The sequence below is a fragment of the Citrus clementina genome, unplaced genomic scaffold, assembly GCF_000493195.1.
Source record: "Citrus clementina cultivar Clemenules unplaced genomic scaffold, Citrus_clementina_v1.0 scaffold_5, whole genome shotgun sequence".
Classification (NCBI taxonomy): domain Eukaryota; kingdom Viridiplantae; phylum Streptophyta; class Magnoliopsida; order Sapindales; family Rutaceae; genus Citrus; species Citrus x clementina.
Genome location: NW_006262201.1, coordinates 9,940,935 through 9,960,045, shown reverse-complemented (window position 1 = coordinate 9,960,045; position 19,111 = coordinate 9,940,935). Strand labels below are relative to the sequence as shown.

At 33.9% G+C, this 19,111-nt stretch overlaps 2 protein-coding genes across 3 annotated transcripts; both read right to left on the bottom strand.

Annotated features, from left to right (window-relative positions):
• Window positions 1-1,370: 1,370 nt before the first annotated feature.
• LOC18042642 (phosphatidylinositol 4-phosphate 5-kinase 8) lies at window positions 1,371-10,966 on the bottom strand. Of its 2 annotated transcripts, XM_024184152.1 has the most exons (11): window positions 10,845-10,966; window positions 10,651-10,734; window positions 9,435-9,515; window positions 8,233-9,315; window positions 7,100-7,267; window positions 6,652-6,817; window positions 4,667-4,777; window positions 4,381-4,568; window positions 3,448-3,602; window positions 2,137-2,308; window positions 1,371-1,790 (listed from the first exon to the last, which is right to left on the bottom strand). In XM_024184152.1, the coding sequence occupies exons 3-11, from the start codon at window positions 9,467-9,469 to the stop codon at window positions 1,511-1,513; spliced, it is 2,358 nt and encodes a 785-aa protein (XP_024039920.1). In that variant the 5' UTR covers window positions 9,470-9,515; window positions 10,651-10,734; window positions 10,845-10,966; the 3' UTR covers window positions 1,371-1,510. The 2 variants fall into 2 exon arrangements, with proteins under 2 accessions (XP_024039920.1, XP_006431885.1); XM_006431822.2 differs by having other exon boundaries at window positions 10,651-10,966.
• Window positions 10,967-16,147: 5,181 nt separating this feature from the next.
• LOC18042988 (RNA demethylase ALKBH5) lies at window positions 16,148-19,082 on the bottom strand. The gene is made up of 6 exons (XM_024182948.1): window positions 19,049-19,082; window positions 18,244-18,651; window positions 17,945-18,030; window positions 17,548-17,858; window positions 16,869-16,940; window positions 16,148-16,775 (listed from the first exon to the last, which is right to left on the bottom strand). Exons 2-6 carry the CDS (start codon window positions 18,635-18,637, stop codon window positions 16,427-16,429), a joined length of 1,212 nt encoding a protein of 403 aa, XP_024038716.1. The 5' UTR covers window positions 18,638-18,651; window positions 19,049-19,082; the 3' UTR covers window positions 16,148-16,426.
• Window positions 19,083-19,111: the final 29 nt, after the last annotated feature.

The following is a 19,111-nucleotide window of genomic DNA, read 5'->3' as shown; positions in this document are numbered from 1 at the left end:
TATGTACTCTTAACTTAGTGCATAACATGTTCCTCTATTAAATTCTTGTCATGCATATCTTTTAACTAGTTAATCATAGAAGAATCTGTATACCTATAATTCAGGAATACTGAATATATACTTGATGACCAAGCTATTTGGTTTGGAAATTGAAAGAAAATAATTTATTTTCTTTTATCTTAAAGAAAAGCTCCAAGGTTACTTATTCATGAGCATAAGGTTAATAACTTTCTAACTACAATTGTGGTGGTAGAATTTCGGTTTTTCATGTAAGATTAAAATTGAGAAATAGGCTTTTGCAAGTAAGAGATGAGGAAATTATAAATCTCATCGGTTTCGAGTTCCATCTTGTCTTGCATACTGAGCCATGCTAAAGCTAATTCTTTATTTTTTTTAATATGATAAATTTTATTTTTACATAGCCCTCCTAGAGCAATTAATCGCAAGATTAATCAAGCACCATTGGATGTGAAGTGTGTGCCTCTCTTTCATATCGAGGTATGGGAATTGAATTAGATAAAAATTAACCTATGGTTCAAAGTGAATAATAGTAGTAGTAGAGTTGTGGTGGTGGTGGTGGTGGTGGTAATAATAAAGGTGGGAAAAGATGATTAATTCACAAGATTTCATCTATTTTAGTTGAGAAATTAATCCTTAAAAACTGTCATGTATGACCAATGGGCCTTTGGTCCAGTGGGAGAGCCCTTGCACTTACAATGTTGAGTGTAAGGATTCGAGCCTCCATAAAAGCATTTATGGGGGTTATTTACAATCCTCCCCCAATTATCAAATAATTGAGTGGAGCCAGTCTATCCTTCACGAAATGTGAGTGGAGTGGACAACCCTCGAATATTTGATAGGGTTTAAAGAATTTGGGTAGCGCTTCAGAGGAGTACATGCCACGACGAAGGTTCCGATTGTAGAATTTGTTAACAATCCTATATAACAGTATTAAAAAAAAAAAAACTGTCCTGTATGTGTTTTATCATCGATAGATAAGATTTCCGAAACCCTACTTGAAAGTGGAGTAAAATTTCACCCACACCCCCCATTTAATTAGTTTTCAAAAATTGTCATTAATCTCTTATGATGTCAACAACACCACCCATATACATTATACCTTTTCCAGGGAAAAGGCAAAAAGCAATTGACTAATGTATATTTAGACCAAAGGGAGGACTCCCTCAAATTTTGTGAACTCATCCAGCTTTAAGAAAATAATTACAGAAATTTGACATTAATTAAGTAACTTGAAGGACCGAGATTGATTTAACATAAATTAATTTGAGTTCTTTGGGAAGGAGCGAGAGACAAGCCCCACATTTATTCCTAAAAGAAAATTTAAAGAAACAACAATATTTCATCAAAAACATTAAACATGGATTTCATTTATTAGGTTATGATATCACTTTACAATGAATGAATGCAGAAGCAATTCGTGTTGGAAAATTTTCTTTACCTATACAACAATGGCAGTAACCAGTAAATATGAAACTACCAGGTTTGTAAATTATGGTTGCTCTGGGAATTTTTTCTTCAAGAAGTTGATGAAACGTGAGGCATAGAATTTCGGTTCAACAGCAGATATTAACTGAGGATCAAATTGCAACGATTTGAATGCATGCTCTATTTTCTTTTTCACATTGTATTCCTGCAGTATATCAATTATGCCCATGTAGAGAACTACATCATAGACCTCGAAAAGCTCAACTTCGTTCGAGTCACACTCGTTATCGAGAAGTTTGTGGTTAGCCTGTGCTGGCATGTTTACTCCTAGCTGCACCTTAAACCTGAAACATAAGCAAGCACCTAGTTTAAATATATGCTCCTTGACGAGTATTCATACTGCAAAACGTCACAGTATCCAGAAATGCATGAGCCTCAGGACTGAGTTTGCAAGCTTCAAATTAGTTTCCAAGTTACTGGTATTACAGCATTATTAGTTATATTATCGACATGTTTTAGCAGAGATGATACCAATTACCGAATGATTAACAGAGTTTGATAGCTGTTAATAAAAGATTTGAGTGTATCATAAGGTCACCGGGGTCAACTTTACACAAACATACAGAGATTTAAGGTTTATTAAGCATGATGCCAAATTTTGGTCTAACACATTAGAACCAGAGAGGTTACCTTCCGGTGCCTGGGATCAAGAGATCAACTTCCTTGTCACCGACAGAGAACGCTCTCAATGTACTTCCTCTGATGTGAGGCCCCGGTGCAGTGCTGACGAAGCTAGGTTCATGAGTTACAAGGAGCAGACCTTTTGGAGGAATAATGATCTCCCCTTGTGAGCCAATTATACCTAGTGAAAGCAGAAAATGAGCAACTAATTTATATAATAGAAGCCAAGGCAGACTAAATCCACTCTCAAGTACTTAAATTTTACACACAAGCATACAGACACAAAAAGAATGAGAAACAGATCACAGTGACTTGAGATTAACTAATTATTCAAAGAGAAGAATAAATCCTTACAGTGACGCTCTCTTTTTCTCCCTTAAATAACATCTTCTATTTTCTCACTGAAATAACATCTTCTATTTTCTTGGATCACTCTCAAAGATTCACCAAGCAGTTCCCAAATAGCATGTAACACAGATGTCTAAATCCTTAAGTTGTCACTAGCTGTGCAATAGGAGATACAAAAATTTGTACAAAACCTGTATGCAACATTGATTTTCCTGCAGCTATAATGCCTAACTCCCATTTTAATGCTAGTCCACACTGATGACCAATGATGCACACGGAAGAGCAGTTTGTCCATTACAATGAAAAAGAAATACCCAACATTAAAAAAAGAATATGGTTCTGGGGAATGAATCAAGACTCAAGTAACTTCAACATGCCTATTCTCTCTCTGTTTTTAATTTCTTTCTTCTTCTATAATTAATGCTAGATTGATAAGGCCAATATAAAGTTCTAATATTTTGTACATCAGATGTATATGGTTTAGAACAGATATTTCAGATGCACTGGAAACTTGAATAAAATTACAGGTTCATGGATCACCAGCACTGCCCTTTACTATGCTCAAGCATGTTCTACAGCATTCATTCAGATTAATTGCTCAATATGTTTTATCATGGAGTGCCCCCATAATTAGGACAAATCTTAAAGATATTGGACTTTAACACCTCTGAAAAATATAAACAGGCATGTTCAACACCTTTATAAAGTGAACCCCAATCAATTAGGCAATTAAGTCTTATACCCCAATGAAAATGCAGTAATTTGACCAAAGAAAAGTCAACTTATGAACATGTTCTAACTGCAGAATAACCTTACAAATACCTTTCCTACATGCTTAAAGTTGAGCAATATTTTCAAATGAAAAATTCTCAGGCTTAAAAAAACCACCCTAAAGCATAACTTACGTAAATGCAAGCAAGAGAATACAAGTTGAAATATAAGCATATTTATGACAAAAAACAATATATATACCATCAGTACGAGGTAAACTGTCAGAGTTGGTTGCTGTAGTTGGAAGTTCTAGTAAGGCCTTCAGATGCTCAGGGGCTCTAAAATGTAATCCCAACAGCAGGCTATAATCAATAATTTGTTGAGATTCCAAGAACTCGCAGTCTATTGAAATTTGTCTGCATGTTACAAGAAAGAAGAAAAATTCCAATGATAATTAGAAATGTATAAAATAATAATATTATCAATGAAATGCACAATGCAATCCTTCATTTCTCTATTCATGTATATGTAATCGCACTAACAACAAATCAACATATCTGCAGTCAACACAGCAGTTTGATGACTACTAGCAGGATGAATAATGTAAAAGGCCATTCAAAAAGAAGCACTAAATATTGGTGGAAATGGAAAAAGTGCACAAAAGGAAAAGTAGAAACACTTCCAATGTTTTTACCCATCTAAAATCTTACTTCTCAAAATCATTCACAATATTCCGTTGGTGGATCTTGCAAAAGAGATATCAATGGTGAGCAAGAAGCTGAAAGGTATGCAATCAGATTGAAAATTGCATACGACCTTATAACTGAAGACTCCAAGTTTGAAGAATTTAGTGTGGTTGCTACTGATGTGCTTATATTTTGGATTAGCTAAAAAGTGGAATGAGGTATAAAAAATGTCCCTCTGTGGAAGAAACCAACCGACCAAGGATCAGAATAACAGTCTTTGAAGTATGAAGTTTTACCAGCAAAACTCTTGAAAAGTTTTAGAATTAATTAAAAAGAAAAGATTGCAATTTTATAAATAATGATATATGATTAATATTTCAAGAATCCTATGGTCCAACATAAAAAACATAAACATGTGTCCAAAACAAGTCACATTTATTTGAATACCAAAAGTTGGTCCAAACATTATCATAAATGAATTATGCAAGCATCATTTTCCAACACTTACTTAAAAAGGTACTCCCGTAACAACTTGTCCATTTGAAACTCAAAGGATAGATCAAGATCCTTCAATGTGGTATTTTCCTTGATTTTATCTTTGTCTGTACATCTTCCTACTGTTGATCCCTTTAGATCATACGAGCGGTGAATTCGTAATTCTGTACAAAACATATTCCCCATGACCACAAACCGCACCTGAAAACCAAAAACAATAACAGAAGCACTTAATGATCATAAGTAAAAGAATACATAACAGAAGGTAAACCAGAGCTCTAGAAAGGGCTAGCACATACCTTTCTTCCTCCCCGTAATGTTATCCGGTGGAGTCCAAAAAATTTGGTTATGAGTGTATTTTCATGTTTCTTCACATGAATGTAATACTCATGCAGCATTCTGAGTAAGACCTGCACAGAAGGGAAACAAAATATAAATGCTCATGTCCAACTCTCTTTCAGTCATAGAAAGTTTAACTAGCTCATTTTTTTACTCTTTTGAATTCAGTTGAGTGTTCAGTTTTGGATTGGAGAGCAAGTTCAAAAGGTACAAATAAACTAAACATAGAAAATTACATATATTTAGGAGAAGTGAAAATATTGTAAAGTAAGAAACAACTTGACAAAATTTTCCAATTGAAATTAATGTAAAATCTCCAACATAATTGACTTGACTTTCCAACCTTAAGAAATTTGAGATTAACTGAATGTAATCATATTTGGCCTCAGCACTCCTAGTGTTTACCACCTGAAGACAAATCTTTTCCCTCTCACTGTCCTTCTAACCCCCCAAAACCAATGGAGTGGTACGACTATTGTGTTATCACAATTAAAACATCCAAATTAACTTCCTATTTCATTCTAACTAAACTCATTTATTTTAAGTATTTCCCTTTTCGTCTTTAACTATCCATTTCAATTTCTTCCTCTAAGTTTTGATAAGAGAAAGGATTCACCAATTGATAATAGACAGTGCAAAGGCGAAAGGAAAGAAACGGGAAGCAACAGAGACCAACCAACAGAACCCCACATCTAATCTAGGAAGTTAAAGATTCCAGTTAGTGAGACACAAGTGAAACTCATCTTCGATAGCCATTCCTCTGGCGGCTGATGTAAGTTACCAAATAATGGATCTAAAGCATACAAAGCAATTTGATTCTAAGTTCAAGAACAGCAGAGATAGAGATACTATTAAGGTAGAGGCATTGCACTATTATAATCCATAATGGACGAATGATTATTCAGATGATTCTAATTAGGAAAACAGCTCTCATCTATGATCAATAACCCTGGCGGGCAGGCCTTTCCTTCAGTCATTTTTATCAACGAGCAAGACCACTGACCTTTCTTCCTTGAACTATTCCTACTCATTGGAGTCAGCATATCAGAAATGGATTGCCTCCTTGCTGGAGAATTCTGAAAAACTCAAATCTGCAACCGTATACTCCTATGTTTTGCTTCATAGAAACTCTTCCGACTCAACCAATTAACTTTACTCAATGAGAATCTTGTTAATTGTACCTCATCTGCTCAGGCACTGTCCTCTCTAGAAAATGTGATGCAAAATAATCTTTTGAAAGATATGCAAACGGGATTATATCATCATATCCAACTGATTTTGCTACACCTTGCTTATGGTGAAATTTGTTTACAAACAACCAATGGACTAACCCAAGACCTGAAGATAGAAAATGAATAAAGTCCCTTTTCTGCATCAACTGACCCGTAATTGCCATCATAATGAAATGACTGTCAATTGTTAGAGAACTATAAACAATAGGGTTACAATTACTAACTTACCCGCGTAACAAGAAATCTGAAAACATCATCAAAGAACTAAAGCAGACTCTTATATAATGTTTCATGATCAAACCCTATCTAAAGCTCTATCTGCATCATTTGATTGTCCTTTTATATCTGTAGTCTCTCCGGACTCCAGATCTGTCAATCAAAATATACAAATCTGACATCAAGGAACCAATCCACATGTTTTTAGTTCATAAAAAATTTTTAGAAAGGTTTATATCAGGAAAAAGGAAAAATGGAATGTAGATAAATCATGGAAAAGACAGACTAAAAATCCTTTGCAAGCTCAAACTGATTCCTGTCAAGACAAAGAAAATACACAAAAAATTTCGAAGGCTACATCATAAAAACAAAAATTTTCTACATAAATCAGCTGAACAATAAATTCGTAATAGATAAAGTAAATAAACATGCTTGCAAGAATAGAAGTACGAAATATATTCAAATAAAACGTTAAAACTGGTTCTGCAACTTCAAACCTTCAATTCAGTTTTTTTTAATGTCTTAATGAAAAATCTATCATCATGAGAAAGATAGAAGATGCTGCCACTTTTCCCAGGGGAAGAACGCTCCCTTAGACCATCAGCACCACAAATGGACATCATATACTCCGCTGCATCTAGTTTAAACATCTCCCTCAAATTCCTGAGAATAAATTATCATACACATGAACAAAGTCAGAAATCTAAGCCATGGAATGCAAGGTAACAATCATACATATAGTTTGGTCGACTACCCCTCATATGGCAACAGAAATAAACAACACTTAGCTTGAAAGGGCTAAGTTCCAATAAGAAAATTTTATCAGAAGCTAACATATGAGTGTGATTTTGTACACTATCAAGAAGACCAAGATGGAATGTGGAAAACAAAGCTGAGACATAGACAGTCTCCCTCGCATATATTACTGAATACCAAGGTAGATACCTGAAGACCATCGGACAATAATCTTTCCAACTGAAATCAATGGAATTGTGAGGAGGCGTGAACTGAGAACCCTTTCTAGGAAAATACATCCTTATTCTAGCTCGATCTCCAAAATCTGAGGATCGAACTTCTCGCATAGGCACTGGCGTGATTTTGCCAACAGTGTACCTGTGAACTTTAAATCAGGTATTTATAACAAAGGCCAACAATAAATTTTAATAACCAAAACCATAAAGTTAATTATTTCACAGAAATTAAGGACTGTCAAGTTCCAAACTGAGAAAAACAGTTTAACAAGCCCTTCAAACAAAGATAATCAGCTCAGTTGGGCACAGAAACTATTGTCTATCAAAGAAATTTCTCTCTTTGGAATAATACCTAACTCTAAAGTATCAACTATTGTTAACTCAGACTTTGCTAGGATCTAGCAGATCAGAAAAGTGGTAAAACGAAAATGGAAATCACATGTTCTCATAACTATTTAAAAGAAGAAGAGCCAAGCGGGTAATTTTGCACCCTTGATTAATTTGGGCACAGCTATCTAAGTTTTAGTTTATCTGGCTTCAGAGTGATCAGAGAAAACCAAACAAGCACTCTTTTTGAAGAGGGAAGGATTATCAGCTAATAGACTTGGAAAGACAATGGGATACAGAAAATTTTGCAATGGTCAGCTTGAATAGCATTTCACTAAAGAGCAAATGATATATGGTAAAGATCTCAACAAGATTGCTTTTATTTTATTATTCATTGCATTTACACAAAGCTTATATTAATCCAAATTTAGCAAGCAATTAAGACCATTTTACTCTCAGCATTAATCCAATACTTAGGACAGAAAGGACAGAATGAAATTACAGAAAAGGCATTACAATTGATGTGCCAGCACATAGACTTTCGACACTGTGTTCATGACTCCGAGTCAATTCTAGACCAGAAGTAAGCATAGTCTTTCCAAGTCCAGGTTGGAAAGGGAAGAATAATAAAAACACGGAAGAACCAAATAATGACACAACAACATCAACAATCATAGAACAGACTATGTAGATAACAAACATAAAAGTATTTAACCTTGTGGAAAGGGAAAGGAAAAAGTATACTGCTTGAGAAAAGGCTTCCGATGTCAATACTTTTACCTGATACCAAGCTGCAAGTTAAGCATAAGATAATAGCTTCGATGGCCTTCAAAGATGTCCACACATGACTTCTTTTTCACTTCTTTCACTGAATGCTTATTTCGTGGTTTTCCTTTCCGTGTTTGCTCTGTATAATTCCTAACTGTCTCTTTCATCAGCACTCCCTGCATGTATTCTCTCTCATAAACTACAGGGCTGCCATCCGGCATGTCACTTTGACTTTCATCTGAATCGTGCAACAACTTGGATGAGAAGTCATTACTTATGGACTCTACAGAAGGATGGCGTTGGCTCCAATTTCCATCCAATGATGATGTTCTGTGTGATATTCGACCAGAACTTCTTAAGAGTCCCCCCACTGAAATCCTCTCAGACAGACTACGTTTAACTCTTGGCTTTGAGGTCTCACTTCCCTCTGAATTTATCGAAGAACCTTGAGATGGCAATCCTTTTGTATTGTCATCATATCCTAGATTGCTACAAATTCTCCTCAGAGATGGATGTTTACTTCCTGCAGGATAAAATTTTCCTTTTCCATCCTTCAGGCCCTTACTCCATGTTCCAGAATAATGTCCCCCATCAGCAAACATATAAACTCCAGACCCATGTCTGTAACCATTTAGCCAAGAGCCATCATATATATCACCATTCATCCATTTCATAACCCCTCTACCACTCATTTTCCCATCTTTCCAGCTCCCAATATATATATTTCCACTATTCCAAGAATACCGACCACTACCCTCATGGACTCCTTCCTTCCATGAGCCATCATAAATGTCTGAATTAGGATACTCCTTTCTTCCAAGTCCATGCCGGATATTCATCCTCCAGTTCCCTCTGTAAACAGATCCATCATGTCCAGTGAAGGTGCCAAAACCATGAAGATAACCTCCAGAGAAATCACCCTCGGATTTTGCTCCTGAAGGCCAGACTATATATCCTTTTCCTGTCATTTTCCCTTCTTCCCAATCACCTTCATAGACTGTTCCATCTAGCCATATATATTTTCCCTTTCCATGAGGCAGTTCTCCCTCAAAATTACCAACATAGATGTCTCCATTTGTGAAGGACTTTTTAAGCCTGGAAAAGCATGAAATTCACTTAAATTTAAAAAAATAAAGAATAAGTTGGTGTATATACAGATTGGTTTTCCTTCTGAGACAGGCAGAGGATGTGAAAAGAGTAGGAAAGTACACTACCTTCCAGTGTCCTCCATGATTAGTAAATTAGACATAGTCTAGCTGCTTTCAACAGCTTTAACAAGTCCCATCTCAGATGCCCTAAATAACAAAGCAAGCCAGTCAAAAAGTTTGATAAGACCACTAGCTGGTTTCTGAACATTAAGGATAACGACCATGGAGTCAAGAAGCACATAATAACAGCAACTTCTTAATAACATAATATATACTTCAGTGTTCACAACGCCAAAGAAGACTACTGGTCATCAGTTACATCACTACTTTACAACTCTTTCATTGGTTCATCTTTGTAATCTTTATTTTTCTTTCTCTTCTTTCCTTAATTTGGTTGTTATAGGGATCATAAAATAAAAAGAACAATTCAGCTTGTCAATGTAAAACATCAGTTAGCTATCATAATAAATCAGTTCTTATAGTGTAGAACTTTTTTACTCTTCGTTTTTCATAGCACTGATTTTTCATCAATCCAATAGTCAGGTCAAATATATTCTTAACACTTGTATTATGTATATTTCCCAACATGAGGCCATGAGGCGAAACTTGGCTTTGATATCATATGAAGTAACCGCCTCTCCCAAAAGCTTAAAAATATTGGTAATAAAACTGACTTCTAACAATTCAGCTCGCAGTCTACAACCCTTTTAATTCTTTCAAAAAATTCTTCAAAAATCTTGAATGCAAGACGCTAAAACCTAAGTACATCTATCTATCCCCATTCACAATTATCTCAGCTTGCAGCCTTGCACCACACAAGCTTTTCTCACTTGGGCAATTATCCCATTTCAGGTCACCAATGCCACAATTATAACACATCTAAAAGGCCAGAAAGAAAAAATATTGAAAAAACTACAATGATTGTAAATTGTAATACAATTTTCAGCCTAATTTTAACCATTTTGCATGGCTGAATCGCTGAATCTTGTCATTGGGTACAGGCTCAGCAATAGTATTTAAGCTCTAATAGGAAGCAATGAATCTTCTAATTAATCAGTATTATAAGTTACAGCTCTAATAATAAAATATACAAGAACCATAACTAACAAATTCGATCGAAAATGAATCCAGAACCTATACTTGCAGAGCTGATATACTAGAATCTAAAATAGAACTGCTCTAAATTGACTATTTCATTTCATTTTTGTTCAAAACAACCACTAAAACAAATAATGAAAATGAACAAATATACTGATTATAGAAGAGAAGAAACAAAACTAACCTGGGTCATTCTCAAAATTCAATCTTTCCTTCAGGCTACAGCTCAAAGAATATATCTCCAATGAACCTAGATTCACGCAACCCACTAAAACAAAAACCCACATATTAAAAAAAAAAGAAGTTATAATAAAATATGATAAAAATTATGCCTTCTATTTATTTATTTGTTTATTCTTCTCAAGATTTAGAGCCGACCATGAACTAAACAGATCGCTCTGCAGCTTGAAGTTGACACTTCAAATCTTTGTTCAAAAAGTTTCTCTGTTACAGAATAAATGCTTTTGGCTTTTGCTTTTCAGCTGTTATTTTTGTTTAGTTTTTAGTTTTAGTTTTACTTTCACATGCAGCAAGAAGAAGCACTCTTAGAAGAAGATCATAACCTCTGTTTTCTGTTCATCCTGCCACGTGTCGAAACGCGGGACCTATTTGGATTTTGCAAACATCTTAGTCAAGCCATAGTATCCTTTGCTAATTGCTACTATTTTCAAAAATGGAATTTTATATTTTGAAAATTTAAATTTTATAAATAGAAAAAAATATTTTATTATATTAATTTACCTTTTATATAATTTTTTTATTTAGCTTAAGAATATACATTATAAATCGTGGGTGTCTTGAAAATTACTTTCTTATTTTTTTAGTTAGTTTTGCAACACAACTATTAGTAAGTCTTATGTCCAAGCGTCCAACACATGGAGCTTTTGGGTTGTTCATTTCAAATTTTCTTGAATTTTGAAGATATTTTAAAATGCAAGTATTAATATAGCCATATTTTTTGTTTAAATTTTTTTTAAAGAAAATACTTTAATTATTTTCCAATTAAGAATTCAATATAAAATTTGGAGAAAACTTGAAATCTAAATAAGCCATAAGATATTACTAAGATTATAAGATTTTTTTCTAATTTGAATTATAGAAATTGTAACTTAACATATAAAATTTATAAAAGCCCCAGCAGATGGCTGAGTTTTTTTCACGCGCCTTTATTTAATTAGCCGCTCAAATTTAAATTTTAGGAGAAGTAACGGATAAAAAATGAAATTGAACTTTACACTTATCCTTTAGTTTTTAAATTAAAAAAAGTAAAAAAAATATAAGATTTACATCAAATCTTGTGAAGAAGTAACAGAGATTGAATATGAATTTCGGCTTTGTCCATATCTTTACCTTTTAATTTAGAAAAAAAATTAAAAAAATGTAAGATTTATAAATTACTTTTTTAAAATGAATACAATTAATTAGAATATGTCAAAACCCATCTTACTCAGGCATTTGATACCGTTAGATGATAAGAAAGTCGACAAAAATTAATAAAATTTTATTATCTAATAATAACAGGCTATAGAATATATGCCAAACTTATCGAATATGAGCATCTTGGTCGCATTTCTTAATCAAGCATAATAACTTTCTTTTCTGTTTTTAAGTGAGGTGTAGAGATGCCCTTCACAAATATAAAATAAAAGTTTCAAACTTATGAAAGTTGGTTCCTTTCAATTTTATTTATTTTTTTTAAAAAAAGGATCAATCCTATAAAGTTGGCATTTAAAATATTTTTAGAAAGAAATCAACATTTTTAACACGGCAAAACCTCATTGGAACTCAGATTAGGGGAAAACGGGTGCTCAAGATACATATATTTAACGTGGGACCCGGATGAGATTTGGGCGGCGGCGATTGGATGGCATAGGAGAGAAAGGCGTGTACCTGATGTTAACGTCGAATAAAGGCCACTCAAACAAAAGTGGGTCCCACAAAAGACACAGAAATCTCGGGCGAATTTTTCTTTTTTTTTTTTATTTAATGAGTTGGGGGAGCAGTGATTTTCTACAGTTACAGTTACTTACAGATGCTGCTTCAGCCAACCCCCCAAGCTTCCTGCATTTGCATTGCCTGTTTCTCTGTAAGTCAGGACACGTGTGCTATTTGCTTTGGGTGTGTATGTTACGGATGCTGTACCATAGCAACCTCCGCTCACATGACGTGGATTCATGTTTTTGTTAACTTTTCTGTCTCTTTGGTCGGGGGTCCACGTGGACGAATTGGAGCAGTTTATGTCTTTTTATTAAATTTTATTTTATTTTGTCAACTTGTGAAAAGGTCACCATCATTTTTATCCCCGTGCATTATTTTTTTAAGTCAATTTTGGGGCCACGTCTATGTTACGACGACTTACGACCGTGGTAAGGTATCACACTTTTTGTTTTTTATCTTAAAACATAACCATTGGTTTTAAAAGTAAAAGTGACACAAAGCCCAGCGGCCGGCCACGTTTCTCTTGAGGCATGTAAGCAGTCAAGTTTAGGGGTGTTAAAAAAGCCCGCCCGGACCAGACCCGATCAATTCGGTCCAGGCAAAATTCGGACTGCATGCATATAAAAATCGAATCTGGATTTAAAATTCTCAAATCCAGATATTTTCGGGCCCGGTCCGGGTTCAACACCAAAACCCGAAACCCGGACCGGACCCGGTTTTTTAATAAATTAAAAAAAAGAATATATAAATATATTATATATAAATTTATAATATGTTGAATATTATTTAAATTTATTGTGTGATTATTGTGTTGTTGAATTTAATTTATTTATTTTATATATAGATTGAATGAGTTTAAATTAGAAATTGGATGAATTTAGGTATTAGAAAGTAGATTGAAATAATTTTAATTTATCATTTGTGCAAAACTTACATTGTTAGTGTGTTATATATTTGTATTTGACTATTTTTTTTAAAAAGTTTGAGATTGAATGAGTTTATTTGATTATTTTCTTTTTTTAAATTTGCATTGTTAGAGAAATGAAAGAAAAAATTGAAGAAAAAAAAATTAAAGTTATCACATGCGGGTTTAGAAAACCCGGACCCGGAAGGTGCCGGGCTCAAGCCCGGACCGCACCCAAAAAAACCGAGTTTTAACCCGGGTCCGGTCTTGTATTTCTCTCATCCGGTCCGATCCCAGACAATACCAAAACCTGAACCAGACCCAAATTTTACCAAGCCTAGTCAAGGTGGCTAATAAAAGGCAAATTTACTCGTAACAACTCTTGTGTGCGTAGGAGGCAACAATGTATTGATCGGTTGTGGGTATCAAGATTGAGGTCAGATGAAACTATATGAAGGTTAAGAACAGATTTGTGTAAGATCATAGCAATCTAGAAAGCAATGGAACAAAAAATTGGTCATAAGTATCAATTTATAATTATGGAAGAATTAAAATTATTGGAAAATGGAGCCTTTCTACAAGCAAAGTAACATTGTGGATGAATAATGTAATTAAGGATATATGTGTTTGATACAAGAAAGCTTATACAAGTTTACGAATAATGTAATTATCTCTGATAAAACAATTATGATAAGAAATATTTAATGATATATTATGGAAGGACTCGGCTAATTAAGTTACAATTTCTGTAAGCAACATATTTGCTTTAACTTTTTCTCTCTCCTTCAGGATGCGTGTGACCCTCCCATTCGCTATGTTACTAACATAATCTGTAACATAGTATGAACTATTATAGAATAGAGCGTATCCAAGTAAAGGAAATTCAAAGAAAATGCTAATTACGAGTAGGAAACACTAGCTTCTCTAAACACTTGTCCAAGAGTGATGCTGTATTTTCTCGTTTAGGAATTTGCCGAAGCCCTTTAATTTATCGGTACTATCATTATAGCCAGAGCTTGTTAAGCTACTTGGCAAAAGGAGAACCTTGATCCACCATGGCTGAGTAGATAGCATATGCATTGAAAAGTTCCTTAATACCATCAGAAACTTCCCTGACTCCGTTCCAGATATGTATTACTACTATAAAGGTGTGTTTATTTATTGGAGTGAAAATGGGAAGTATAGGGAGCTTTTACACTCTAGCGTTTACATATTTATTTAAGGGTGAGAGTGAGAGAGTGGGATTCGCACCCATCTCACCTCTGCCTTTTTTTATTTTTTATTTTTTGATATATTACAATTAGAACTCTACTGATATTTTTACAATTAGACATCAATCGAGACTCTCTTTTATAATTCTAAGATAGCATAGCCCGAACAACAACCCTCATTTTAATATGAGAGAGAAATCTATTCTATCTCCAAAGTGGGGAGCCAAATAAATCTCTATCAAAGGGGAGTTGAGTAGCCCATTGGCTTTTTACTTTTCTCTTTAAATATAACATAATTGTATTTTATTAAAATAAAATATTAAATATAATGTAATTATATTTTTTAAAATAAAATAATGTTACATTTATTTAAAAATATTATTATTATATTCATAGAATATTAATAATAATATTACATAATATATTTATTTAAAAAATAATATTTTTATATTTATTTAATTTTAATAGCATTATATTTATTTAATAATAATAAATAAATAATAAATAATTTATTCTAAGAAAATATTAATTGTACTATGTTATTAATAACAACGTTTCATTTATATTTCTCTTATCAATAATTTTTAATTTTCAAAATTAAAAGTAAAATTAAAATAATAAAATTTTGATATTTATATAATTAAGAATAATAATGATAATTATTAACTTATATGATCAAAATTAATTATAAAATAAATAATTTATTTTATAAATATATTTTTTATTGGCTTTGTGATTAAAAAATACATTTCTTTAAATAAGAGTGAAACTATAATTTTAAATAATTTACTCCCAATTTAAGAAAAAGTAAACACATAAATGTAATTCAATTTTTATTCCACGCTCCAATAAATAAGTTAATAACTTACTTTCACTCTCACTCTCTAATGTCAAAATTCTCGCTCCGCATGATTTCCAATTCAATAAAAAAAAGAAAAAGTAAACACTACTAAATCTGAGAATAGTGATACTCCACCAACTTCATCTTGAATCGGGGATCTTCGATGGCGGCCATTGCCAAAGCCAAACTGCATTGGCCTAATATTTTCAAACTTAGCTTCCATCTTTAAAGCCACGGAGCTCATAAGTTCATCTGGACTCTTGCACCAATCTGATTTGGATAAAATCTCAGAAATGTATACATTTGCAGTTGGACATTTGTAGCCAGAGAAGAGGACATTGGTGATTGAACCCGAATTTTGGTGGTAAAATTCCAAGGATTTAAAAGTTAATTCTATCATTATCTTTTTTTTTAGTAGAATCGTGGCAGTATCTTATCAGTCGTATTATTCATTCAATTAGTCTGTGGTAATAATTATTTTTTTTAATCATTAGATGAATTAAAAATATAGTGGAACCTGCCTAACTCATTTTTATTTTTACATTTTTAATCAACTAATCGTATCTTATCACACCAATCTGACTTTAAATTAAAATAAGAATTTTCACCAATTATAAAATATTTAAAAGACAAAATGAGTGATACGTACCTGGATGCACGTTGGCAGCTGAGCCGGGCTCGGCTGTTATAATGGATTAGCTTTGAGCTTTAAGTACAATAATTAAAAATTGAGGGGTTGCTTTGAAAAAAATAATAAATCAAAGGATAGCATCATTAATTTGGCCATTATGAAGAGATATATGTATCTGTTTACCTGATTATCTTTTTGATACATACATGAATTTGGAACCATCACAAGACTGATATTTGTTATTAATTGTACAAAAATTATGAGCACCCTTGTGTCATTCAACTACTGACTACCAAAAAAAATAAAAGAATTGATGAGACATTTGTTGAATTATTCTATAGAGTACCTCAAACTGGGATAATCCTACTGAATATGAAAACAGATGAATTGCATTACATGAATCACACAGAGTTACTTGAAGATATGGTCGTAACCTCACAGCTGCCTCGATCCTGCTCTAGTGAACCTGGCTCGGTTCCCAGAATTTGAGCTACCCAGTGGAGGAAAATCATCATTCTCAATGATGAAGGAATTGTTCTTCAATCGACTTGGAGTTCCGGTATTACCAGAAGGAACTTTATTATTTCGGTTCTGGTTCTTCTGCTGGAATGCTGATTTAGTGGTAGGAGAATAAGAAGCAAGAGGCTTTTGACGATTGTTTTGTTCAATTGGTGACTTGTTTGAGGGAGAATTAACCATTGGCTTGATTTCCATTAGCTCAGGGTCAGGTGAAAACTTGTACGGTAATTTGCTGTCGTCCATTTTCCGGAAAGTAATGGAAATCCTGCAATATACAAGGAAATTAAAAAGACTGATTATGGAAATAGAAAAAGTGCAAAGATTTTTGCTTTCTGTGTGGGCAGGATAGATTAAGTACCTTTTTGTTGGGACTGCTGGAACACAGTGCTTAGCGACATCAGCTCCATTACCATTTAGAATGAGCACAGATCTGCAGTATGCAGACAGCAACATCTTAGAAGCATAATTTAACATGACAATCGAAAAAATGACTTGAAACTGACATGTCATACTCTTATTTGCACATCACAGGACATGAATCTTTCTCAATTTCTCAGTCTAACATTAGACACTCAAAATCACCTAAAATGACTCACAATGGAGAGGGCAACCTTTAACATGATAAAGCTATGTACAAGCTATGAATAAAGCTTAGCTTAACTTCCACAATTAACAATATTCATTGATTAATTTGCTATTATAACATTTACATCTCACTGTTGACACAACCACCCAACTCCTCCAGACTCAAGCTAGAGACAAAACCACAATGAACATAGATTGCTAGTAATGAACTCAACAAAACCACTAGAATACATGTCTAAGAGTAACAGCTACAATTAAAAGGTGTTACTTAAGAAAACACAATAAGCATAGATTGCTTGCTGACTAGTTCATGAGGAAATGCTTCACTAGCACCAAAGAGCAAAGAGATTCCACTCAAATTAGATGTAAAACCAACACCACAAGCAACCACTTCATTTGGGAAGAGAAGTGACTGATAATCAATAACAGAAGAGAGAATTTAGAAAGCATACCCAACTGGCAAAGGGATGGAGATAGGCCCCGAGAACTCTCCTGGACCCACAATCTTCAAACTTGAACCAAAAAGTATATTGCACTCTGTCAAAAACGAGACAGTGCAAAATGGCCGAAGAAAATCACGATGGTCGATGTGAGGAGGAATGCAATCTCCTTCATCATATATATTCACAATACAGCTGTTGGGGATGCATGTTGGAGGCAAAATGTGCCACCTGACCATTCTCTTGATCATTTGCTTGAACATCGGGGGCAGAGGATCAACTTCTTCATCTCTAATAATGCCAGGAGGTTTTCCATCTTTGTCCTGATGCATTATGAGATGTAAAGTGAACAATCTTCATATAACATAACGAACTTGAAAGGAAATAGATAAGAGAATTAGAAGCTTACCACAGCATAGTTGTAGCAGCAGCCAAATTGCATCGTGACGCGTCCTTTACCACGCATCCATTTTCTAGGTTCTGAATACGTCTGTTCTGTAATGAATTGAAATGAAAAATTAGAATAAGATAAGCACGACAAGTCCGATTTTCAGCATATTATTACACATTAATTTCCACTAACATTCATGCCAGAAGTTCAAATAACAAAGAAACCTTAACATCAACACTAACAACTAGCTCATACTTGCAAAATCCCCTGAAAAACTCATAACAATAGAAAAGATACAGGCAAGCTTTTCGACACACCTCTAAGCTGCCCCTTTTGGCCCATTCGTTGCAGCTTGTAGACAGATTCAACAATTTCCTTCTGCTCTTCGGTATTAAAAACCTTGGTGTGCAGCTCAAGACCTCGAAGCACATTTATTGCTTTGCCATCAATCCTATCAATATGAACAAAGTCCTTTTTTCTGCCAACCTTCAGAAACCTGATCAGCTCCTTTTGCTCCTCGGACAATCCATTATCTGCTGTGGAGGAAACTCCACCGAGCCCATCATTCTGCGAAAATGGGGATAGGCACAATATTGTCTCCTGCTGATCAGGCCTCTTTCTGATAGAATCTGAATCATTCTGCAATGGAGCATCTGATGCCGAGGAGTGCTCAGATGACAACACCTCAGTGCTATCACTCGACATCGACATGTGATCCAATTTATCTGCAACCACATCAAATAGCATAAGAGAACAGAATTTCCGAAACTTGATTTTCAATAGTAAAACATATAGCATGGAATTAAACAGTAAAAAGCAAAACCCTTACAAGAATTCAAACTGTAGTCCAAAAAAATGAAGACTCAAAAAATTAGTGTGCAGAATTTAACACTCACGAAACCGAAATAATCAACTACCACAACTAAAGTAATCAAAAATAGAAAATTTAAGAACAAGAACTCACAAGTCACCCTAAAAAGTCAAGAATAAGAAGACTTCAAGAGTCAAGAAAGAACAAATGCATTACCCAAAAGGAAAGAAAATCAAAATATTCAAAGAGAATAAAGTAAATAAATAAATAAAAAACAAAATTGCAAAGTTGGTCCCTTTAATTCATTATACCGTGGATGAGATGAAAAATGCGAGTCTCCAAAAGCTTTAAAAGCCTTATATATTCTTTTTTTT

Coding starts and splice junctions, on each gene's coding strand:
- LOC18042988 (XM_024182948.1), bottom strand. CDS start 18,637: ATGTCGATGTCGAGTGATAGCACTGAGGTGTTGTCATCTGAGCACTCC. Junction 18,031..18,243: donor CCAAAAGGGGCAGCTTAGAG/GTGTGTCGAAAA, acceptor AATTCATTACAG/AACAGACGTATTCAGAACCT. Junction 16,776..16,868: donor CCAGCAGTCCCAACAAAAAG/GTACTTAATCTA, acceptor TGTATATTGCAG/GATTTCCATTACTTTCCGGA.
- LOC18042642 (XM_006431822.2), bottom strand. CDS start 9,469: ATGTCTAATTTACTAATCATGGAGGACACTGGAAG. Junction 4,778..6,651: donor TAAAAAAAACTGAATTGAAG/GTTTGAAGTTGC, acceptor CCTTCTGTGCAG/GTCTTACTCAGAATGCTGCA. Junction 3,603..4,380: donor TTACGGGAGTACCTTTTTAA/GTAAGTGTTGGA, acceptor TGTAACATGCAG/ACAAATTTCAATAGACTGCG.